Raw genomic sequence first — 25,561 nt, forward strand, 5'->3', positions numbered from 1 at the left:
CTGAATGGGAAAAGATATTTGCAAATGACATATCCAACAAAAGGTTAGTATCCAAAATATATAAAGAATTGATACAACTTAGTACCTAAAGCCCAAATAATCCAATTTTAAAAATGAGCAGAAGACAGACATTTCTCCAAAGAACACATACAGATGGCCAACAGACACATGAAAAGATGCTCAACAGCATCACTCATCATCAGGGAAATGCAAATCAAAACCATAATGAGATATCACCTCGTACCAGCCAGGATGGCTAAAATAAAAAACACAAGAAACTACAGATGTTGGCAAAAAGAAAAAGAAACCGTCTTGCACTGTTGGTGGGGATGCAAATTGGTGCAACCACTGTGGAATAGGGTATAGAAATTCCTCAAAAAGTTAAAAACAGAACTACCCTATGATTCAGTAATCATGCTATTGGGTATTTACCCAAAAAACACAAAAACACTAATTCAAAGGGGTACGTGCACCCCTGTGTTTATTGCATTATTTACAAAAGCTAAATCATGGAAGCAGCCCAAGTGTCCATCAATAGATGAATGGATAAGGAAGAGGTGATATATATATATATATATATATATATATATATATATATATACATATATATATATATATATACACACACACACACACACACTGGAACGTTATTTAGCCACAAAAAAGAATGAAATCTTGCCATTTGCAGCAACATGGATGGAACTAGAGAATACAATGCTAAGTAAAATAAGTCAATCAGAGAAAGACAAATACCATTTAATCTCACCTGTATTTGGAATTTAAGAAACAATACAAATGAGCAAAGAAAAAAAAGAGACAAACCGAGCTTCATTAAGTTATGTGGTAAAACTGCCTCTCCTCCTAACTCACATTCTGGCCCTCCACTCAGTAGTTGTGTGACCAGAGACAAGTTGTTTATATCTTAGTGTCCTGAACCCTGAACCCATAAAATGGGAATTATTATGGAGTCCATCTCACTGGGCTATGAATAAAATGCAGGAGATACTTAAAATGCTAACTGGTATGTAGTAAGCCTTCAATGAATATAATCTACTATTATTGTCTCGTAGATAACAGTTTTTTAAGGGAAACCCTTAGGAAATTCTACTAAGGGCCATGTGGACCTATTGAAGATGCACAGCTTTGCCTTTTAGGGATAATTACTGAGGCAGCAGTGGGGAGGATGAACCAGAGTGGGGAAAAAGGGATTTGGAGACTAAAGCTGAGATTGTCCTCACATGAAAATCAATGAGACATTATTCATCTAAAGAATTAAAGATAGGGCGCCTGGGTGGCTCAGTCGGTTAAGCGTCCGATTTCGGCTCAGGTCACGATCTCGCAGTCCGTGGGTTTGAGCCCCGCGTCGGGCTCTGGGCTGATGGCTCAGAGCCTGGAGCCTGCTTCCGATTCTGTGTCTCCCTCTCTCTCTGCCCCTCCCCCATTCATGCTCTGTCTCTCTCTGTCTCAAAAATAAATAAATGTTAAAAAAAAATTAAAAAAAAAGAATTAAAGATATACATATATATATAATTGTTTCCAAAGTATACAGAATTTGAATTTTTCATAAAAATTCAAATAAAAATATATGTAAAAATTAGAATTGTTTTTCATTACAAATATTAAGCTAAATCCAAAATTACCTATTAAAGTGAAGCCAACTACAACTGTAATTAATGAGTATCAAATCTTGAAATAAAAGTTTTTAAAACACAAATTGCTTAATATTGCAGAAGCTTCTTCTGCACTTGACCTGCTTATGCTAAACTGTCAGTACTTTTCCAGAACAACGTATTGGAACGGGAAGAAGAGAATATGGATTTCCATAGTAGTGGGAAAGGCAACTTCATTTTGGTGAGTCTGTCTACTCTCCTAAACTCCTGGGGTGGAACTGCGGGTCACAGGGAAGGTGTGTGTGGCTGGCTTTAGCAGGAAACCCCAGACAGTTCTTTAACGTGGCTGAACCAGTTGACACTCCTCTCAGCAGTGTGGGACAGTCCCAGAGCCTTATTTGGCATTTTCCATAATTTTCATTTGGACATTCTGGTGGGTGTGCACAATGCTTTTTCTATAACCAACACTTTATCTTTAACGCTTTATTAATATCCATTCTCTCTGGAAAGGGAATCCACCTTTGCCAGCCCACCCACCTTTGGGGCAGAGGGGAGGGAGGGAGTCATCTCTGGAAGGTCCTCAGTGGGGGCCCAAGCACAAGAGGGCAGGTGGGCTGCGGCAAGGCCATGCAGAGGGATTCTCAGCTCCACTCCCCTGCATTACCTTGTTTCCTAGTCTTTCCTCCTCTCTCTGCTTCTCGCTTTTCCACATCTCTGCTGGGTCAAACCCTGCTCGCTCTGCAAAGGTTGCTCAGAACTGACCTTCTCCAAAGAGCCCCTCACCTCTCCGCAGCTATTTTCTTGAGGTCGACAAGGCAAGGGCGTGGTAAGACGGGCAAATCATTAACCAAGTCTTTTGTTTCCTCATGTGAGGAACAGGAGAGCCTGAGCAACATTGAGTCTGCGTCCTAGAGTCGATGTTTTATGAACCTTTAAGGCACTGGGAGCGCAAGAACACAAACAGAACTGTGTATTCCCGTGGGTGAGCCCCAGTGCAGTGCCCAAAGCCTATGCTTTGAAGGTCCTCGGGCGTCTCTGTCTGCAGGTCTCGGATGCGTCTGCGTCTTGGACTGTCCACTCTATTGGGGGGTGGCCTGACGCATCTTTGTGCAAGTCTGTTGGCGGGGTGTTACCTGAGATCCCGCAGCCCTCCCAGGCGCCGGAGGTGAAGCGAGCCCTCTCCAGGCTCCGAAGGATTGCGGGTTCTGTGTCGAATCTGCTGGCGGTCACCCACCCGGCGCGGCGTCGCGGGGTTGGGGAATGTGCGGCTGCGCGCGCGCCGCGGCGTTTACGCGGCGATTTCATCATGCTCCGGGCCGGGCCGCGCGCGCCGCTTCCGCCGCCGCCCGCCCCGGACCGCCCAGGCCCGCCGGCTCATGCCCTCTCTGCGCCCAGCGCTGCTTAGAGCCGCTCGCGCCGTGCTGCTGCTGTCGCTGCCGTCCCGGCTCCCGGCCCAGCCTCTGCTCCGGCCCTGCCGGCGCCTCAGCACGCCCGCCCGCGCCCAGACCTCATTCCCCGCCGCAGCCTCCCGGAGCAGCATGGACGGTACCGGGGCTGAGGAGGTGCTCGCCCCTCTCAGGCTCGCAGTGCGCCAGCAGGTACCGGCATTCTGCGTCTCCTCTCGGCCCCGGGCTCTTCTCCCTCTGGTCTGCTCCGCGTCATCCTCTGTCCTCCTCGGGCACCCGTCCACCTCGCGGGTTGCTCCTCTCCTTCATCCGCTGGAAGCCCTTGGTTTCCTGGCATCTTCCTCGTCTCCCCCGATTCGGACTGAAGTCCCCGCGTGCGTCGGCCACCTTCCGTGTCGTGGACACGCGTCCTAGCCTCTCCTTGGGTGACTCCCTCGGATCCCCTTCGACATGCTGAGTCCGTCTCCTCGCGATCTGCTCTCCTTTCCCAATCCTTGTTAATGTCTGCGCCTTTCCTCTCTCCCATGGGGCTGGGATCTGTGACCTTTGGTACTTCTCCTGGCCTAGCTCAATAACCTCAACTTCAGTTTTCCAATCTCTGCGGTGTTCTTTGTGCCACCCGGGTGGTGAGGTTCCCAGTTCTTTCCCGGTCAGAGGAGAAGCTGTCTGTTTTGTCTTAAGACCGGACTCTTTTTTTTTTTTTGTAAATCTTCAGGATGCTTTGAACAATGTTTCCTCCTTGACACCTTCCTTCATTTAGTGCTTGGTTTTGCCGAATGATCGGCTGATAAAAAATAAAAAAGTTGAAGCGTGGATGTGAGGAGGTGTTGAACTTCTTTTTCTAATCATGATGTGAGTTCATCATCCTTAGCTCATCGTCCTTCGCTCCTGTCATCTTCTCTGGGTTCCTAATAGTCTTTTAGACTATTTGGAGTGAGTGAGCTTTCAGATCGTAAACCTGGGAAACTGTAAATATTGTTGGGTTCCTGGGTGAAGTCAGCCATCCTCTGTATGGAACACTGAAATTTGATTTTGCGGAAAGGAGGGAAGTTTCATGGACTGGAGTGCTTGGTAATTTAATACAGGCCTTCTTTTCCTAGGGTACTGCATGAATATTAGAATTTAGAAAGGACAAGGAAAAGATTAGTTCAAGTGGATTCCTCCATCAAGTCAGGCAGAGCCAAAAGCTTGGAATAGGACCCCAGAATTGATGACCTAGGAGTAAATACCAAATAGGTTTCTCCTGCACGGGTGCCTGATGCAATAACTTCCCTTAGCTACGGAGGGTGGAACCCTCTCTCTCTCTCGGAAATAATTCATTGGGGCACAGTTGCCAAAAATTCAGCAAATTTTGCCACTTTGTAATGTCTGCTTCTCTCTAGTTTGAGAGTGACTGATTCAATAGTATTTTGTTTTGAAATTTCACTATAGGCTTAATTTCTTCTTATTCTTGGGGTCAGAAGGCTGTGTATGCTTATTCTCCGTCTCCCTCCACCCACCCTACCTAAATAAATTAGGTGTGGTTCCTTTGTCTTTCCTGTAACTCACAATTTTTTTTCCATATCTTTTACTTGAAGAAGGAGAATACATCTAATTTGGGAAAACACACCCCCAAACCCCTCCCTCTGCCACGTTTGCCTGAAACTGCTGTGCAGATTATCCATGTGTAGTAAGACTATGGGACTAGTGTAACAGAAGTCAACTTTGACCTTGGAACAACTTTCCGATGCAATTACCATTAGTGTATTGTTTATGTTAGCTTGGGGTTTTTTGTTTTGTTTTGTGTTTTTGTTTTTGGGACTTTAAGATTTTTTTCTGAAGATGTAAGTTAGTTGCTGTCAGTTCGAGTTCTTTTTCCATTTCTCTAGGACCACACATGTATCAGTTAGCTACCTGGAACTTTGAATCACACAGATTCCAGTGTCAGCTGGAAGGGAATTTAAAGGTCACTTACTTAAAGCCTTTTTTTTTTTTTTTTTTGCTTATGAGGAGATGAGACACTATCACATCTGTCCATTTGACATACTTCCATTGGGAAGTTTGTGCAGTTGAAGACATTCTTGGAGTGGGATTTTTAAGGCACTTAACAACTGGTCTTGTTAGTGGCATGTGTTTTTTGTTTTTTTTTTTAATTTTTGAAAAAATTTATTTTTTGATAGAGACCGAGCGCAAGTGGGGGAGGGGAGGGGCAGAGAGAGAAGGAGACACAGAATCCAAAGCAGGCTCCAGGCTCTGAGCTATCAGCACAGAACCCGCCGCGGGGCTTAAACTCACAGACGGTGAGATCATGACCTGTCTTTGAGATCTTGACCTGAGGTGAAGTCGGACGCTTAGCCGACGGAGCCACCCAGGTGCCCGTCATGTGGTTTATATAAATTTGCTAATCTGCCAGACTACGTGGATGCTGCTGCTTTTTCATTTGTTGATTGACTGAAATGTATTTTCCCATGGCATATTCTTAGTCATTTCCTGGAGACTTAGTTATGGAACTTGTTGGAGGGCTTCAGAGTATCTAGAAAACGCATTAGTTGTTTGATCAAGGGCACCCTAAGGCAGTTGAAGTTTTTAAAATTTTTATTATTATTTTTAGTAATCTCTACTCCCAATTTTGGGCTCAAATTCACATGCTCCCTGAGCTGAGCCAGCCAGGCAGCCCAGGGCAATTGAGTTTTAAAAAAAGGTGGGTATAAGCACAGTATGGCCAACCTTCCTTTTGCCAAATAAGAGTAATTAAAAAATTCGTATAATCCTCAGACTACCATCTGCTTTCCCCTTTCATTTTATAAAAAAAAGTATATTTTAATACAGAAAAGCACATTATAACTCAAAGAACAGTCTTTTTTTTTTTTTTTTTTTTTTTTAAGGCTTTATTTTTTAAGTAATCTCTATACCCAGGGTGGGGCTCGAACTCACAACCTGGAGATCAAAAGTCATATGATCTACCAACAGAGTCAGGCACCCCATTTTAAAAATTTAATTATTTATTTGTTTTTAATATTTTAGTTAGTTAATATACAGTGCAATATTGGTTTCAGAAGTAGAATTCAGTGATTCATCCCTTACATACAACACCCAGTGTCATCACAACAGGTGCTCTTAGTTACCCCTCACCCATCACCCATCTAGCCCATCTCCCACCCATGTCCCTCCCTCAACCCTCAGTGTTTTCTTTATTAAGAGTCTCTTGTAGTTTGTTTCCCTTTATTCTTTACCCCCCTCCCCGTATGTTCATCTGTTTTATATCTGAAATTCCACATATGAGTGAAATCATATATTTGTCTTTTTCTGATTGACTTATTTAGCTTAGCATAATACACTCTAGTTCCATCCACGTTGCAGATAGCAAGATTTTGTTCTTTTTGATGGCTGAGTAGTATCCCATTGTGTATATATACTACATCTGTATCCATTCTTCAGTTGGTGGACATTTGGGCTCTCTCCATAGTTTGGCTATTGTTGATAATGCTGCTATAAACATGGGGGTGCATGTACCCCTTCAAATCTGTATTTTTGTATCCTTTGGGTAAATACCTAATAGTGCAATTGCTGGATTGTAGGGTAGTTCTATTTTTAGTTTTTTGAGGAACCTCCATACTGTTCTCTAGAGTGGCTGCACCAGTTTGCATTCCCACCAGCAGTGCAAGAGGGTTCCCCTTTCTCTGTATCCCCGTTTTTAAGCAGCCTTTTATATTTATTATTTGTTAATTAATATTTATTTTTTATATTTAATAGGTTTAGGTTTGAAAAAAAGATCTAATGCATTGTCCCTTTTAATTTTTTTTTCCTTTTTACTGTGTGTTGGAAAAACCTCTGTCTTGGAGTGTCTTGTTTGAGAACTATTGCTCTATGGCAGTGGTTCTCTGGTCTGCAAACCCTTGGTGGTCCTTAAGGTCAAAGTCAGTTTCATAATAAAACTGAGATGTTATTTTCGTTTTTTACTGTGTTGTTAATTTGCACTGAAAATGCAAAAGCAGTGGTGAATATAACTGCCTGCCCTTACTGCTAATCAAATGAGGACACCAAACCAAGTCCTATTGTCTGTCATACTCTGACAGTTAAAAAAAAAAAAAAAAGTCAGTTTTGCTTTAGAGTGTCCTTGATGGAGCAGTAAAAATTATTAATTTTATTAAATCCAGGCCTTTGTTCGTACATCTTCTTAATGTTCTGTATGACAAAATGGGAAATACACATAAAGCATACTGAAATATGATGATTGTCTCAGGAAGAACACTCGTGTGATTGAGTTGCAAGCTGACCTATCTGCTTATTTTCACAGAACACTATTTGTAAAATTCAGTTTGAGCATTCATTTTCTGGAAAATGAGTGACGTGAGTCTGTCATTTCAAGGAAACAACTGATGGTATATGTAGCCAATAATAAGATCAGGTTTTCGGTTAATTTTAGAGTTTTGGAAAACTTACCTGCTGCATAAGCTTGACAGACTTTTCTGATGAGATGAGTGGTGATATTAACAAGTGTACTTGTTTTGATACAGTGTGATAAACAGGTCAGTATTTAGAAGATCTACATAACTCGGTTAACATTTTTCAAATGACCAATACATGTTGTTATGGAATCAAATATTGGTAAGAGATTTATTCAGAGTCTAAGATACATCAATGAATTTAATGTAACAGAGTATAAAAAGTTCCTTGTTATAGTTTCCAATTCCACATTGCTACTAACCTTTAAGAAACTACGACTTGTCAGAATTTTGGCATAGTCTAAAGAAGAATATTCACAATTATTTGAAAAGACTTTTAAAATTCTCCCTTATGATATTCTTTGTATACTTTACCATTAAAATGTTATTTTGCAAAATAGGCAGATACACACATCTAACTGTCTTCTGTTAAGCTAGAAATTAAGGGATTTGCAAAATTACAAAACTGTCACTGTTTTGGCAAATAGTCGTTTTTACAAAAATGTTATTTTTATTCACGTTAGCACATATTGAGCTTTTATTTTTACTTTAAAAGAATTAATAAATATTTTAAAATTTGCATTTAAATTTTTTTTTTTTGAATCGAGCCCCGCTCAGTTTTTGACTTTTTTTTTTTTTAATTTTATTTAAATCCAAGTTAGTTAACATGTAGCGTAATAATGGTTTTAGGAGTAGAATTTAGTGATTCACTTCCATGTAACACCCAGTGCTCATCCCAACAAGTGCCCTCCTTAATGCCCATCACCCATTTAGCCCATCATGCATTTTAATTTCTAATATAGCACAAATAGGTAGAAATAACCCACAATAACAAAAGCTGTTTGGGATCCTCAGTATTTTTTTTTTTTAAGTTTATTGATTTATTTTGTGAGGGGGGTGGGGAGAGAGAGAGAGAGAGAGAATGAGAATCACAAGCAGGCTCTGCACTATCAGTGCAGAACCCGATGTAGGGCTCGAACTCATGAACTGTGAGATGGTGACTTGAGCTGAAACCAAGAACTGGTTGCTTAACCGACTGTGTCACCCAGGCACCCTGGGATCCTCAGTAATTTTTTTTAATATTTATTTATTTATTTATTTATTTATTTATTTATTTATTTATTTATTTATTTATTTATTTATTTTAGTAATTTTTAACAGTAGAAAGGGGTTCTAAGACCAAGAAGGTGTAAAACTGATGCGTTAGGGGAATGTAAAGGGCTCAGAATGCTGCCCACAGTGCATAGTATACTCTTGGTAAATGTTAAGTATTGTTCTGAAAGGATTGTGGCTTATTAGAGCACTAGTGTTACCAAACAAACCATTGCTGGCATGGAGCTCACATTTTCTTGGGGTTGCCAGCTTGGTAACATTTTGCACCTTTACAAGAGGATTGATGTCTTCTGAATTTGGTGAGATAGGATGATAGAGGAACCTTTTTAGTGCTTACTTGGGAGGTCTTTAATAATAATTTACTGTCTGAACCTCTTACATGTCTAATGGTGGGAATAGACATGTGAATAACATTACTTGTGTTTCAGTATTTCACATTTTCTTTTGCTGTGATGGGGAAGATACAGGTGAAATTCTCATCTTGGTAGCAGTAAGAAGTCTTAGGGTTAAGAGCCCTGGATTTTTCTCTGCCCTGATTTTTCTGGACTGTGAGTGTACATTAAAGCTCTTGCTTAATCCAAAGGGCAAGTGAAAAGTTTATGAAGTTTTTGTCAAGGATTATAATACACTTGGGAATCTGAGATGAACTCAACCCACGTATGTGTAAAGGCAGCATCTTACAAGGCCAGGAAATGTTTTCTTGTTGGTTTTTCTTGGCCAACTGAATATGCACCATGATATATATGAAGGATCCATTAAGATCCCTTGGAATGATTTCTCATCTAATAGCTACCCTGCTTTATAATCAGAGGCTTTTAGTTATTAATACATGTCTTAATGGTAGGAATTTACCCAGGAACTAAGCTTCTCAAGGATAATTTAGAGATGTTGATGATATTTCATGTCAGTTTCATTCAGTACACACATAACATGCATGGAAGCACAACCCAAAATATAATCGATTGGGGAACAAAGAAGGAAGAAAAATAGTTAGAAGTTAGGCCTTCTTAAGTACCTTCATTCCATGTTTAGATCACCTCCAGTTCTTTTGTTTTCAGGATTGGATCATTATAAATCACGGTTTAATTATTCTATTATTCAGAATAAACATGATTATTTCCCTTCTTCACCGCATTTTACAGATGACTAACCCAGTGTGGGAATCCTCACTCACATACTGCTTCTTTTTAATAGCTGCACTTTCTTTGATGTATGTATTCTATGCCTGAACCTTAAAAGACCAAAAAAAAAGTGCTTCAAGGGAATTTATTTTAAATTCTTCCTGTCTCTACCTTTACGTGTGGCCTTGCTTGCTAGTGTTCTATGAGAAGCTCCAAAAGAAAAAGTGTATGAAATATGTGGGAGTGCTAATACGTGACATGTAGGGGATAGATATTCAGAAGAACTACTTGCTTACTTATTCAGTCACTCATGAAGAACCACCATTTGCCAACCTCTTTTCAAAACAAAGGTTTTCACAGAGTTCTTATCCTCATCAAAAAGCACTGTTAGTGAACATTTATGAGATAGGTGCTCTTGGTAGGTAGAGGAAAGGAAAAGAACCACTGAGTAAAGAATAAGTCAGTAGATACTGACTGAATACTAAGTGCTTTGTACTGTGCTAGGTTTAGTTTGTGATATCAACCAACAAATATTTGAGTGCCAGAATTGACATGCCAGAATTCCCATCTTAAAAGGGGCTACTTTATACTGTGTGTAAATAAGTAAGGCACTGGATTGATAGGGTGACTTCAGTTATTGTAAGTGAAATGAAGAAGCTAAAGTTAGAAGATGACTGAGGATGTTGCTTTAGCTGGAGAGGCCAGTACAACGGTATAAAGACTGCTAGTGTATAATCACACCAGACTCATTTGCATATGATAAAATAAGAGGAATAACTAATTCAGTGGCTCTCAACTTTCACACCCAGTGTCCCTTTTTACACCAGATATTTTGGAATCCCCCGTTACGATCTGATAATGAAATTCATAGAAAATATCTATAAAATCTAATTAAAGTATGTGTACACATTATGTTTTAAGTGTAATACAAAGAAATAATTTATAATAAAATAATTTGAATTTCTTTTTTTTAAATGTTTATGTTGAGAGAGCATGCGGCGTCCTGGGGAGGGCCAGAGAGGTAGGGGGAGAGAGAATCCCAAGCAGGCTCTGTGCTGTCAGCTCAGAGCCCTATTTGGAGCTCAGTCCCACGAATCGTGGGGTCATGACCTGGGCCAAAATCGAGAGTCGGATGCTTAACCGATTGAGCCACCCAGGTGCCCCTAAAATAACGTGTATTTCATTGTGTAAATTCTTGGGTATGAATCCACTGGAAGTTATGCAGAAGTAAGCGAATGCTTATACCTGTACATGGATTTACAGTGAGTGTGATTGTAATGGATACACATTGATAAAGGTGTATCCTGTTGGTGGCTCAGATACCACGACAAAATTGCCATTGGTTACATGTTGTTGTTTGTTTCAAATAATAACTCTTTGTAAAATTGTCAACAAAACAGTATATAGTTTATATAGTCTTCTTTTAAATTATATTTTCCTGGCATTCCTGGAAAACTCAGTGGATGTTAAAACTGGGAGAATACTTCTTATTATATGTAAGCAGAGTTAGGTTCTAGGTTCAGGTAATTATAAACATCTTTGTCACCTCCTGACCAGGACATTCTAAAGTAGAGTGAATTGCAGAGAGGGAAACTGTCACTGAAAGAGGGAAGTGGGAGCTTAGAAGATGTCAGCAACAAGAGGAAAGGGTAATGATGGGCACTTCAAAGGAGCTTGTGTTTTAGAAGGAGGAAAGAGAAATCAGTTTGAAAGTGCAGAGAGGAGTAAGGAAGACATGATCCCATTTCCAGCCTCTGAGGATCAAAGGGCTGGGATAGAAAACTCACCCTGTAGTTGAAACAGCGTCAAGAGGGGGAACTATTGTAATGCTGGAGTATTTGCGAAATGAATTTCATTAAATGAAGGAAGATGCTTTTGGATAAGTGGATGAACATTATTGGAAGCATGGGGGTAGGAGCAGTCACCAAACTAAGAATGCTATGTGTTTGTGAGAAGTTTACAAAGGTGGGAGAGAAATGACATGAATTAGGGTGGTTTGGGGTGAGTGTATCTCAGTACAGACACCTTTGGATGAGAACCAAACTGGTCATCTCTTCTAGCAATCTAGTTTGTGAGGTGTGAAAGGGGGAGTGTAGACTGAAATTTGAAACTGACCACATATTGGAGGTAAAGAAGGATAACTTGATGTTTCTTGTTTGGAAAGTGGTAGATGTTGTTAACAAATAGCAATACATAGGAGAAGGAACAAGTTTAGGACAGAGAACAATAATAATTCAGTCATAAACAAGTTCTGTTTGAAGTATTTGAAAATAACTCAGCCACAACCAAGTTTGGGTGTTTTATAGCATGATAACAGCTATCAGTTTTTGTGTGTCTGATGTTTGTTAGGTACTGTTGAAAATATTCTACTTAAATTGTTTCATTTGCTCTTTATAGCAATTCAGTGAGGTATTATCATCCTGATTTTATAGTTGAGGAAACGAGCTCAAAGAGGTTTCAGCTTGTTCAAGGTTTCACGGTTACCTGATCAGGGATGAAAAATCCACATCTTTAATCCCTCATAAGTACCATATTTTACAGACTTGTCTAGATGTGGATTTTTGTTTTGCATGTCGTTTGAATTTCATTGTGCTTCCTAAATCTGAGAATTCCTGTCTTTGAGCAATTATAGAAAAATTCATAGTCATTATCTTTTCAAATGGAACCTCTTACAGATTTTCTTTACTTTCTTTGAGAATTCTGGCTGGATAAACGTTAGACTCTCTTTTTTTCTGTGTCTCATTACCCTGTTTATATTTTTAACTCTTTGTCTCGCTGCTCCATTCCATGGATTACCCATGGATAATTTATTTAGGTCTATACTCTTAAGTCACTAATTTTCTCTTCTACTCTGATCTGCTATTTAACATGTCCATTGAGTTTTTAATTTCAGTGATTCATTTCTAGATGATCGATGTGGTTCTTTTTTCCCCTTTTTTATTGTTTATATTGAAGTATATCTGACACACCGTGTTACATAGGTGTACAACATAGTGATTTGACAGGTTTATACATTATGCTGTGCTCACCACAAGAATAACTACCACCTGTCACCATACAACACTATTACGGTATCATTGACTATATTCTCTGTGCTGTACCTTTTATCCTCATGACTTACTCATTCCATAACTAGAAGCCTGTGTCTCCCACTCCTCTTCACTCATTTTCCCCAGTCCTCACCCTCTCCCCCTGTCATCTCATGGGACCTGAACCTGTGTGGTTCTTTTTCAGGTTTCCTGATGGTTTTTGATAGTCTCTTATTTATTGCTCATGTTTTTGACTCCTTTCATTATTTTTTTTAAAACCGTCTTAAGCGTTTACAAAGTGTATTTGATCTTTCTAATACTTTGGAGGCTCTAATTCTGTTGTCATTTCTGCTGAGTCTCATCTATGGTGGCTTGTTTCCTCATGGGTTTTTAAATTTTGAGCTGAGTGCTTATTATTTTGGTGACCTTGATCTGTGAAAATCCTAAAAAGCCTATGTGGAAGGTCTAGAGAGCAGTTACTTCTGCTGGAAACCCAAAGGCTCTGTCAAGTTGACAACTTTAATTTCTCAGCTTGAAGTTTCCCAGACCATGTAAGTAATGTTTTTGTGCTTTCTCAGATTACTATCTCCACCACATTACCCTAAGTGTTGGGATCAGTGTACAGGTGGTAGGTTGTTGGAAGTGAACAAGATATTCTAGAGAAATTAGTGAGGAAAAATTCTAACAATTAAGAAAAGGGCAGAGGCGGCGGATGCCTGGGTGGCTCAGTCAGTTAAACGTCCGACTTTGGCTCTGGTCATGATCTCGCAGTTTGAGTTTGAGCCCCACATCCGGCTCTGTGGTGACAGCTCAGAGCCTGGAGCCTGCTTCAGATTCTGTGTCTCCCTCTCTCTCTGCCCCTCCCCCATTTATGCTCTGTCTCTCCCTCTCTCTCTCTCTCTCTCAATAATTAAAAAAAAACAAAAAAGTTTAAAAAAATAGAAAAGGGCAGAGGAATATGAGTCAGTAGTGACCCAGAAGAAATGGGGTGTCTGGGTGGCTCAGTCGGTTAGGCTTCTGACTTTGGCTCAGGTCATGATCTTATGGTTCTTGGATTTCAGCCCTGTGTCTGGCTCTGTGCTGACGATGTGGAGCCTGCTTGGGATTCTCTCTCTTTCCCTCTCTCTCTGCCCCTCCCCAACTCACGCTATCTCTTTCTTTCTCTCTCAAAAATAAAATAAATAAACTTAAAAAAAAAAAAAAGAAATGGCCAGAGAAGTAGGTGGGAAAGCAATATAGTCTGTTTTTTGTAAATAGGGGAGAGATTCAAGGGGAGGGTGGTTGATTTATTGGCTCTTCGTGTTCTCAGTACTAACCTGTTCTTTCATACTTTTTATCAATGCTTTTCCCTCCTCCTTTTCCATTTGTCCCCTCTCCCAAAAGGAAAAAGAAAGCACACTAGTACTTATCCCCTTAGAACATAGTTATTTGTATAGTAATCTGGGTTTGTGTGTTTTGCTGAGGGCACAGACCTTCAGTTATTTATGACCTCTCACGTAATAAACATTTGAATTGCCTTATTCTTACACAGATGCTTTTTAAAAGGCATGCTTAAAAACACATTCAAAACTTTTCTTGACTTCTGAAACCAGTCCTGACTATACATTCTCTTTGTTGGCCAGGGAGATCTTGTACGAAAACTGAAAGAAGATAAAGCACCCCAAGTAGATGTAGACAAAGCCGTAGCAGAGCTCAAAGCACGGAAGAGGGTCCTGGAAGCAAAGGTGAGTCTTGGGATCCTAAAATAGGAACGTAAATTGGTCTAGGATTGTTAATCTGTCAGGGTGGGAAAGACCTAGAAGAGTGTCTGAACAAGTATCATTTGCTTTATCTCTATTTATCCAGAATGCCTTCTCCTCCCCCACTACCCAGCAGACTTCTCATCCTTTCAAATTGCATCTCAAAATGTCACCTTTTCTATGAAGCCTCCCTGACTTCTGACCTCCCCCTCCCCCAAATGCTAGACTCAGTATGCTCCGTGAATTTCCCTAGAAGGCATTGTGCTCACTCTTCTTTATGAATTCTTCCATGCCTGTAAATAGTGGTTTTGTGTTAAATTTTTTCTTTTAAGGAAAAGGTATATCCATCTAATACTTGCTCCCAAATCTTTCAAACAATAAATCTCCCATCACCAAACTGAAATCGTGTGGAATTCTAATTCATGATCTTACTACTGTCATCCACTAAAAATTCAGACATTGCTTATCAGTATCTGCATCTAATAAGTAAGCTTAGTCTTGCAATCTTGGAAATGATCATATACTTTGCTAAATAATTAAGTAAAGGTACCTTTTCTGTAACTCAAAGGGGGGAAAAACCCTAAGGTTTCTATTTTTTAAAGGTATCAAAATCTTGTCTGATAAATTTTATATTGAATTTTGTTGAGGAATCAACTGAATTCACATATATAAATTCATATTTCCACTCACCCCTCCAGTCACACGTTTTCTATTTAAAAATCCCTTACAGGAGCTAGCATTACAGCCCAAAGATGACATTGTAGACAGAGCAAAAATGGAAGATACCCTGAAGAGGAGATTTTTCTACGATCAAGCTTTTGCTATTTATGGAGGTAGGGGATTAATGATAGAGCAGTTATGTTGTTGGTGGTTTTAATATGTGCTTAAATCAAAAACATGACTTTTCAATTGATACCTAATTGTATCAAGTCACGTAAAACAGGATATTTTGCTTTTGTTCCTTTAAAGTTGGCCATTGGTGTAAAATCTGTTTATGTCTTTCCACCCTACTTATTCTTAAAGACTGCTTTTTTCCATTAGGATGTAGGGAATTGGTAGGGGCCCAGGTATTAAGCACTTAATATGTCCATGTACCTATCAGATAGACTCTTCTTTGGAGCACTCGAGCGCCATTGTAACATTGGCCGGCTGTACTGTGCACCTCCACACAAGGGCGGTGATAAGCCAGGGTCCCCCAGATTATTCTTTATGGCAACTGCCAAGAGAAAGCGTTCTTCACAGGTATGTAGATAAATCTCTATAATTATATTTGCCTATCTGCCTATCTGTAGGCAAATATAATTACTGATTAAATGTGTAGTGGTATTTTTCAGTTAGTGGAGATCATTGCAGTAGGATTAGACTTTTAGTACTTTGCCACTGAAACTTGATTCAGGTTTGGCTAAGCAGATCTCTAAATGTTTAACTTCTTAAGGTTTAAATATAGTGGCTCATATACTCAAGATTAAGTATAGTGGCTCATATACCCAAGAATAATTTAGAGAATTGGGTGCTAAAATATTAGGTCATTTTACCAGTTGCCGCAGCAAGTTATATCTATGGCACAAAACTGTAATCTGCTTTTTCATTCTGTTTCTCATATATGGAGGAACATCATTTGCTTTTAGTTTTTTTCTAAACCTACTTGGAACTCTTAATGTGTGAATATAATAAATGGAGTATGAGCTTTTAAATGTTACATCTGTTGGCTAGCTGGAAGTAAGACTCTTCAGTATTGAGGGATTCGAATTGCTGACTTTAATACCTTTTTAGGGAGTGTGTGAAGTCTTACAGTTTCTCGTGTCTTTTTGCTTTCATTTGCTTAGAGTGACAAGTTTGCTTAGAGTGACAAGTCCACGTTTTACTCATTCATATTTTATAGGCGTTAGTGGTCTGTATGATTTTGGGCCAGTTGGATGTGCTTTGAAGAACAATATTATTCAGACCTGGAGGCAGCACTTTATCCAAGAGGAGCAGATCCTAGAGATTGATTGTACCATGCTTACTCCCGAACCAGTTTTAAAGTAAGATCTCTACTTGGGGGGCTGAAATTCTTTAATAATGCATATTTAAGTAACTTCTCCTGATTACAAAAACTACCCATATTCACTATAAAAATCTGGAAAATAAAGACAAACAAAGAAAATACATACCTAATGTCCATAGACAGCCAAGTTAAAATTACTGTATATATTCTTACTGTGTTCTTTCTCTGGAAGTCTCTGTATATACATCAACATCAGCAGCACACTGCTTTTTTCATGTAACGTAGGTGAACATTTACTTACATCGTTAAATGTTCTTCTAAAGCGTTTTTAATGACAGCATAGTATTCTCTTGTGGATGTGCCATAATTTATTTAGTTAGTGCCATATTGTAGGCATTTAAATTGTTCCTCATTTTTGAGTCTGCTGAACATCTGATAGATGGATTTTTGCAAATATATATGATTATTTCCTTACTCTGAGTTTTTAGAAGTTTTGGGCAAAGGTGTGTATGCATTTAGAATTGAATACTGCTATTTGTGTTGAAGTTTTAGTGCAGAAATTTAGATTATCCCTACTAACATTGTTGAAAGCAGGGCAGGATTGCTTGAATATAAAACAGAAAGAAGAATTCTTACCATTTTGTATCTCATCACTTCATTTCATGTTGCCTGGTAAAGAGTTAATTTTCACTGTTTGCATCCTTTGGGCTCTCTCAATAATTTCAGCCAATTAAAAGAAAAAAACTGGTGATGGATCTAAAAGATCTAACCTGGATCTAACCTGTCCTTTAGCCGTTTGCTCCACTAATAGGAACTGTGTAACAGGTAATACCAGTGTCCATTCAGGTTTCAGTGGCAGAAAACTCTTTCCTTAAGATTCAGGATCCATGCTGAGTATCATGAATTCTTGCCTAGTTACATTCCCTATGGTTTCGGCCTTTGCTTAGATCGTTAATAATGGGGTAGGCATGGATTAATTGATTCTGCAAAGTAGCACATGCTTTATGGCAACTTGTGGAAAAGTATAATCTAGTTGATGTCTTTTCCCTATGGGAAGAAAGAACTTAGGGAAAGGGTGAGGATATATTTGAAGAAGAATGTTCTCGGCATACATTATTATCTACCATGGATACATCATTATATACATACGGGAGCTTCCACCTCAGATGTATAGATATAAGCTTAATATACTCCATATAGCAGGAAGATTGTCTTATAAGGTAAAGTCTATGTTTTAATTTGTATGAAAGTGACAGATTGGCTTGGCATTTGTTAACTTAGGACCTCTGGCCACGTAGATAAATTTGCTGACTTCATGGTGAAAGATGTAAAAAATGGAGAGTGTTTTCGCGCTGACCATCTGTTAAAAGGTATGGTTTTTCATCTCAGATATTCTTCCAGGTTGAATTCATCAAAACAAAGGGTTTAGATTAAACTTTTCTCATATTTTTTCTCTTAAAAATTTGTTGGTGCATCTAAAACCAATTTTACCATATATGTTAACTACAATTTAAATAAAAATTCAACATAAAAAAAAATTGGGGGGCATAACATACAAAGATTAAAGCACGCAGATCTTACGTATACAGGCATACCTCTCTTTATTGCATTCCACCTTATTGTGCTTGGCAGATACTGCATTTTTTTGCAAATGGAAGGTTTGTGGCAACCCTGTATCAGGCAAGTCTGTCAGCACTGTTTTTCCAACTGCTTTTGCTCACTTTGTCACATTTTGGTAATTCTTGGAATATTTTAAACTTTTTCATAATTATTGTATTTGTTATGGTGATCAGTGATTAGGACTTTCTGAGAGCTCAAATGATAGCATTTTAGCAATAAAATATTTTTAAATAAGGTATGTACTTTTTTAGATATAATGCTGTTGCATATTTAACAGAGTACAGTATGATGCAGACATAACTTTTATATGTACTGGGAAACCAAAACATTCATTTGACTTGCTTTATTACAATATTTGTTATATTGTGGTTTGGAACCGAACCCACAATATATCTGAGGTATGCCTGTATGGATCCAGTCCCTTATTTAACAAGAAGTTTTTATACATGATAAGTAGAAACTCTAAGTCCTGCAAAAGAATCAGGACAGTGTTATGGTTCTCCCTGTAAAATCAACCATGGAGTTTATATAAAGTAAGAACACTATCCTTGGATTCATTTTCTTACCACTTGAGCGCTGAATCTCAAAGTGCATTTTCCTTTTTCCCATTGATTGAAATTGACATGTACCAACACTGTTCTTGTAGCTCATTTACAGAAATTGATGTCTGATAAGAAGTGCTCTGCTGAGAAGAAATCAGAGATGGAAAGTGTCTTGGCTCAGGTGAGTACTTTAGAGATGTTATCACAGTAACTCAGGAAGGTGCTGTCTTTCTTTCAGTGTTTGGTGACTGTTGAATTTCACATTGCGCTGACCCTGGCCACAATTGTAAAGAAGTAGAGTTTACCTTCTGTCTCTCTTTGCATTTTTATTTTCTTCTTTCGCTGCCTTCTGTGGCTAATACTTTATGTTAGCTCAAACTAGCAATTCAGTGTAAATAGGCATGAAATTTGTTCTGTCTCCTTCGAAACCAGTTTTCTGCATTCAATAGCAAAAACCAGACGAGTGGCTGAAGATGAATGTTGTTCAGTCTTGCTGTAGAGATTTTGGGGAAGATACCTTCATGAGCACTGTCTCATCAGCCACTTGATCTACTTGTGGTTGCACCGTCCCTGACTCCATGCTGTTATTGTTAAAACCCAGTGAGCAGGCCCCTGCTTTCCCTATAGACTAAAAGTTTCATAATTTCTATTTAAGTTGGCTAAGTTTAGGGAAGACAAAAGAGACCATAGAGATAATCGATTCTTGTACCAAGTGCAGGAATACCTTCTATATCAGAAATAGTTCTTATCCTCCTTTTGGGTCACAGATCACTTTAAGAATATTATGAAAACTGCACCTCTTTGCCCCAGGAATATGCACATGCCCATGTACATATGTTGCTGATTTCTCATGTCGTGTATTCATTTAAGCAAAGTACATTTCTCCAACACCATGTTTGATCATGAGGTCCATCAAAGCTTACCTCTTAAATTTTATGTACTTCCTTGGGTAAAAATACACACACACACACACACACACACACACACACACACCCCACTGCTATATTTATACATCTTTTCTTTATATTGGTATATATATATGTGAGGCTGAATGTAGGAATCCCTACCTCTTTGCTTTTTACTCATGCGAATTTATTAGATACTTTTCCACTGTTGCCTTATTTTCTACAAATATGCTGATTTTTCGCTGTGATATCTAGCTTTCTAACGGTAGAGAAATTTTTTCCTTCCTCGTTTAAATTGAAAGAAAATCTCAATTTGGCTGTTGACTAATCTGCCAATTGATTTTAGTCCTTGTGAGGTATATTTTATCCTTTGCTTAAAGCTCATTACTTTAGTATTGTTGTTCATGGTTTAGTAAATCATTTCTTGAGTTTTGACAGTCGTAGTTACACATTCATTTCTCATTTCCTTTTCCAAAGGCATGACCTTTAATAGAAAGAAGAAATGAAAAGCACTTCTAATTACCCCTAAATTACTGTTTCCCATTTAGTATGTTAGACCTACTAAGTTTTTGTGAGTATGTATCTTTGATCTTAGCAGTTTCATTCATTTCCGAGTCAAGTGTCAGACCAGGAAGTAATTAGCTGATTTGTTAAGTCATAATTTATGGTTTGAAATCTGACTCTGTTTCATCTCATATGCATGGTCTTGGGAGAGCAGTCTGTTTTTTGATTTGCCATATCAGATACACATACAAGCTGTCAATGTAATGTTCAGTGAAAAGTTGGGGACTGTGGTCTGGTACTCAGAAATGGCCCTGGTGGATTCACAGCCAAAGGCCCATCTGTTTACTTGAGTGAGTAATAATATTTTCTCCACCTGTTAGTGCCTTTGATTCCTTTTCAGCTGTATGAAGCACGATAGCTTCTTTAAAAGCACCGATTCACCCTCTGAGTTAGGATGAGCTTTATTCCTGTTATGTGGATCCAGTAGCTCAGAATTAATTGTTTTTCTTCTGTATCCATTTTTGCTGACCTATTTCTGAATGTACCAGTTTTTAAAGTCATTTTTTAACTTCCATAAAAAAAAATTGGTAATATATTTTTAAATGTATATTTATTTTTGAGAGAGAGAGAGAGCATGAGCGGGAGATTTGCAGAGAGAGGGGGGGACAGAGGATCCAAAGCGGGCTCCACAATGACAGTAGAGAGCCTGATGCAGGGCTCAAACTCAAACTGCGAGATCATTATCTGAGCTGAAGTTGGATGCTCAACCGACTGAGCCACCCAGGCGCCCCTAAAAAATTATTTTTTAAAGTTGAATCATTTGTTCCTTAGTGTTTCCTACTATCTGGATTTGGCTGACTGTATCATTTTAGTGATATTTTACATGTTCCTCCATTTCCATATTTCTTGTAATTTGGTAGTCAGATCTAGAGGCCCGATCAGATATCTTTGTCAAGACACTTAGTAAGTAGTATAATGTATGCTATGTGCCAGGCCCTGTGCTGAGTACTTTACATAATCTTTTTTTTTTTTTTAAGTTTATTTATTTTGAGAGAGAGAGAGCACAAGGAGGGGAGGGGCAGAGAAGGAGAGAGAGGGAGAGAGAGGAAATCCCAAGCAGGCTCCACACTGTCAGCACAGAGTCTGACACGGGGCTTGAACTCACGAACCACAAGATCATGACCTGAGCCGAAATCAAGAGTTAGACACTTAACTGACTGAGCCACCCAGGTGCCCCTACATAGTTAATATTCATAGTAGCCCTTCATAGTGAAGTAGGTTCTGTTTTCCTGTTTCACAGAGAAGCAAAATGAGGCTCTGAGAGGTTAGGTAAGAACTTACTTTTAAGTCACACAACCCATTAGTGGTAGAGTTGGGCAGTTTATCTAGCGTTTTCTGACTCCAGAGCCTCAGTTCTTATGGCCATGAGTTGATTTATCTAATTATTTTGTTTCTCTTGGGAGATTTTTTTTTTTAAGTTTTGAATATTCTTCAGTATTAGATGGTTTGTCATGGTCATTTGAAATTTTTGAATTGGAGGGTCATACATTATTTTAGAGTTTGGCATTGATTATCGATGTATAAAATGTGCAATAAATTGGAACAAGCAGACATGAATAAGAAACAGCTCTGCCTTCAAGATCTTAATATCTAGTGGGAAAGAAAAGGTATATGCACATTTAATGAATAGACAGGGAAGGGAACCTGACTGAAATATGCACAGAGTGGTAAAATTCAACTTGGAACACTTACTTACATGATTTCAGATGCTTGCCAGTCAGTAGCTATTGTAACTGAACCAGAGACACTTTTGCTTTATCTTTCATTGTGAGATGGTGAATGTGTGAGTTTTAGGTCAGTCCCAGAAAGATACTCCATTTTTCTAGAATGGTAAATGGTAAATTGATAAATGGAAAGTGTGTGAACTGGTTATGGTTTTAATTTGGATATCTTGGGGGTTAGGTTAATTCTGATGTTCTTGTTTTGGGTGACTTTTAATGATGGATGGGTTTTATATATAATACTCTTATCTTATGCCCTGTTTTTTTTTCCTCAGTCTTGTACATTAATTATTTTCTTGACCTATCCTTTAGCTTGATAACTATGGACAGCAAGAACTTGGGGATCTCTTTGTGAACTATAATGTAAAATCCCCCATTACTGGAAATGATCTGTCCCCTCCAGTATCTTTTAACTTAATGTTCAAGACCTTCATTGGGCCTGGAGGAAACATGCCTGGGTATGTATCACTTATTCTTTATGTAATGAAGGTATTAAAATTTCTCATAATAAAAAGTAAACATCATTATCAGCCATGAAGGAAAACTTTTGATAAGTGATATGTAGAAAGTGCAGATAAATATTTATTAAGGAGAAATAATGACAGACATATTAAGTATATTCCTTCTAACTCTTTCTGAATGTAATTTTTTTAGTGTATGTGATAATTTTTTTTTTTTTTTGTCACAAAATAAAAGTCTGTGATCATCATGTCTTCTAATTATAGCTGTATAGGGCAAAAGAGATAGTTGAAGAATGATTTTGGAAGTCATTGAATTTATTGTTGAAGGACACTTAGGGAAGAATTTTGTCTAGATCAGCACTTTGCAATAGAACTTTCTGCACTGGTGGAAATGTTCTATAATCTGTGCTGTCCAGTATGGTGGGCATCAGCCACATGTGGCTTTTGAGCACTTGAAATGGCATTAGTGCTTCTGAGAGGAACTGAATTTTAAAATATATTTAATTTTAATTAATTTAAATAGGCATTCGACTAGTGGCCTACCATACTGAATAACGTAGGTTTAGCTTGTTATTTTACAAGATGTGGTTTTCACAGTAAAGAAAGCTGAACAGCTTACAATATGATCCAGAGCTGGAATCTGTATTTACAGATTTCTTCTCCATGTTAACACACTTAGCCAAAGTATTACACTTCATAGCTTCAGATATTTTTCTTACGGTCTCATTGTAGAATAATGGAGTGTAGGCATTGGCTGAATTAGACAGATCATGTTTCCTGGAGTAGAAACTAAAGAACAATGAAAAGTAATTGTGACAGAATGTATTACTGGAATTGTTTTAGTCACACACTGTGTTGATTTGGGATATTTTATGGAGAGAGGCCAAAGGCAAGCCTTTCATTTTGACAGTACATACAGAGAGTCATTAAATGGGCCAAACCCTCTGACCTGTCATCCCACTCCTGGGAATTTATCTGAGGAAATAATTCAAAAGGAAAGGAAGCTATGTTTATCAAGAGTACATAAATTAAAAGTAGAAATAATCTATTTAATAATTTGAGATGGTTAAGTAAATTATAGTAAAGTAGTTCATTTTAGTAAAATACTCTGCAACTGCTAAATATGTTACATTTTTATGATTATTTAGAAAATGGAAAAATAACGAACACATCATTTTACACACTCTACTTATAAATAATGCATATAGGGGCATCTGGCTGGCTCAGTTAATAGAGAATGTGACTCTTGATCTCGGGGTTGTGAGTTTGAGCCCCATGTTGGGTGTGGAGCTTACCTAAAAATAAATAAACAGACAAACTTACAGCTTTAAAAAAAATGCGTATAAACTGTAGTTCTGCTTCTATGTGTATCAAAAGTGGAAAGCACCACCAAGATGAGGAGTTGGTGTGTTAGAGTGAGAGCAGGGTGAAATTATAAGTTAATTTTTCTTTGTTGTTTTGTTTTCAAGTTTGTTTATTTTTGAGAGAGAGAGGGTGAGTGCCAGGAGGGGCAGAGAGAGAGGGAGACAGAGTGTCTGAAACAGGCTCTGTACTGATATTAGAGAGCCCGATGCGGGGCTTGATCCCATGAACTATGAGATCATGACCTGAGCCGAAGTTGGATGCTTACCTACTGAGCCACTCAGGTGCCCCCTTTTTTTGTTTTAAAGTTCTTTTCACAAAATATTTATTTTGAAGCAGGCTGTTGGGAAAGCTTTCTTAGTTGATACTTTTGCACAGAATACTTTCTGTAAAATAGAGGACAGTGGATATCTTGGAGTAGTTGCTTGGCTGTATCTTTAAAACATGGAGGAAAAGAGAAGAAGCCTCTGGCTGGAAATGTAGAACACCACAGAAAAGAAAATGACAGGGAGGATCCGGAAAATTGCCTGGCTTGTTGTAATGATTGTGATGAGTGAGCTCTAATGTCAAGTGTTAGCCCATAATGGATTCTTTTGAGCCATCAGCAGCACTCTCCTGGGTGGGTTCGTAGAGGTACACATAGGCAGGGTCTTATTTTCGGAAGGATCCAAACTGTTGTCTGCCTCCATCTAAATGATTAACCAGGTTTTAGGGACATTGAGAGGTGCTATTTGACTCACTAGAGAGATAAAATAAAATCACATTTCTAGCAGTAGTATTACCATACCAACTGCTTGATACATTCTCTAACACGGGCTTGAGAATGCTCGCCACCAAGAAAAATGTGTATTCCTAAAACTTTTCTTTAGGGCGCGTATGTACAGTTTTGTGCAAAAATAGTATAGTATTTAGGACTTTGAGGATTTGTATCTAGAGTTTCAGATTTTTGGAACACAATTTCTTTCCTTCTAACCAACTGATTTATTTAAACTCTTAGGTACTTGAGACCAGAAACTGCACAGGGGATTTTCCTGAATTTTAAGAGACTTTTGGAATTCAACCAAGGAAAGTTGCCTTTTGCTGCTGCCCAGATTGGAAATTCTTTTAGAAATGAGATCTCCCCTCGATCTGGACTGATCAGAGTCAGGTACTGCCCATATTATTCTGCTGGTAAAAATCGTGAATGACCTTGGCATTGAATGGGAAAGGAAATCTTGCTATGTTGAAACAATTCTGCTTCATTTTTACATGGGTCAGAATTTATTTTTGTCCTCCAAAAGATTATGTTTTACATTTGTAATCTCTGGGACATCAGGTAGTTTTGAGTGACTAATAGGAACTGAAGGGAAAGGAAGGGAGGTGAAGGATAGGTCACATTTCTCACCTCCAAAATAATCTTTCCCCCTTGTTCATCATATGTTTAGAGAATGGCAAGATCTTGACTGTCTAAACAAGGGCATTTTCTGTCAGTGGTGATATATATAAGCATAGGGTGAGGTGGGGATGAGGTGATGCTTATGAGAGGGAGTCCTCAGTGTCCAGGGCAAACAACAGTGCTCGACTTGGGCTGAGAGTGCTCCCATAACCAGTTGACATTCCTCCAGATACTTGAGGCGTCTATATGACAGAAAGGCCAGCTAACAGGCTTATTTTTATCTAGCCTACTCACTCGCTTCTGTTCTAATAACCTCCCTTTGCCAGATGTATCCAGGAATATGTAGGGCGGCATATTAGCACTTAGTTAACATTTTTCTTTAGAAACATACTGTGACTTAGCTGTTTGTGACTTAAGCTTTTTGTGGTTTCTATACGTTTTTCTTACTAATATCATCTCTTGGGGTAATAAAGTCCATATAAAAATAAGATGTAGGTAAACCTAACTATCTTAGGCTTCAAATGATTTTCCACAGCCCCACCATCCCATCCTTCTCCTCTCTCCTTACTCACTGTAATTACA

General features: G+C 38.6%; 1 protein-coding gene across 1 annotated transcript in view; it reads left to right on the top strand.

The window, feature by feature from the left end:
- Nucleotides 1–2,914: 2,914 nt before the first annotated feature.
- GARS1 (glycyl-tRNA synthetase 1) overlaps nt 2,915–25,561 on the top strand; it is a 44,903-nt gene continuing 22,256 nt past the window's right edge. The window contains exons 1-8 of the mRNA XM_042921441.1: nt 2,915–3,208; nt 14,326–14,427; nt 15,173–15,275; nt 16,325–16,466; nt 17,711–17,799; nt 18,696–18,772; nt 22,094–22,239; nt 24,602–24,751. Of these exons, the coding sequence (XP_042777375.1) occupies nt 2,987–3,208; nt 14,326–14,427; nt 15,173–15,275; nt 16,325–16,466; nt 17,711–17,799; nt 18,696–18,772; nt 22,094–22,239; nt 24,602–24,751 (1,031 nt within the window). The 5' untranslated portion in view covers nt 2,915–2,986. The remainder of the gene's footprint in view (nt 3,209–14,325; nt 14,428–15,172; nt 15,276–16,324; nt 16,467–17,710; nt 17,800–18,695; nt 18,773–22,093; nt 22,240–24,601; nt 24,752–25,561) is intronic.

This window comes from Panthera leo, chromosome A2 (assembly GCF_018350215.1).
Source record: "Panthera leo isolate Ple1 chromosome A2, P.leo_Ple1_pat1.1, whole genome shotgun sequence".
NCBI lineage: Eukaryota > Metazoa > Chordata > Mammalia > Carnivora > Felidae > Panthera > Panthera leo.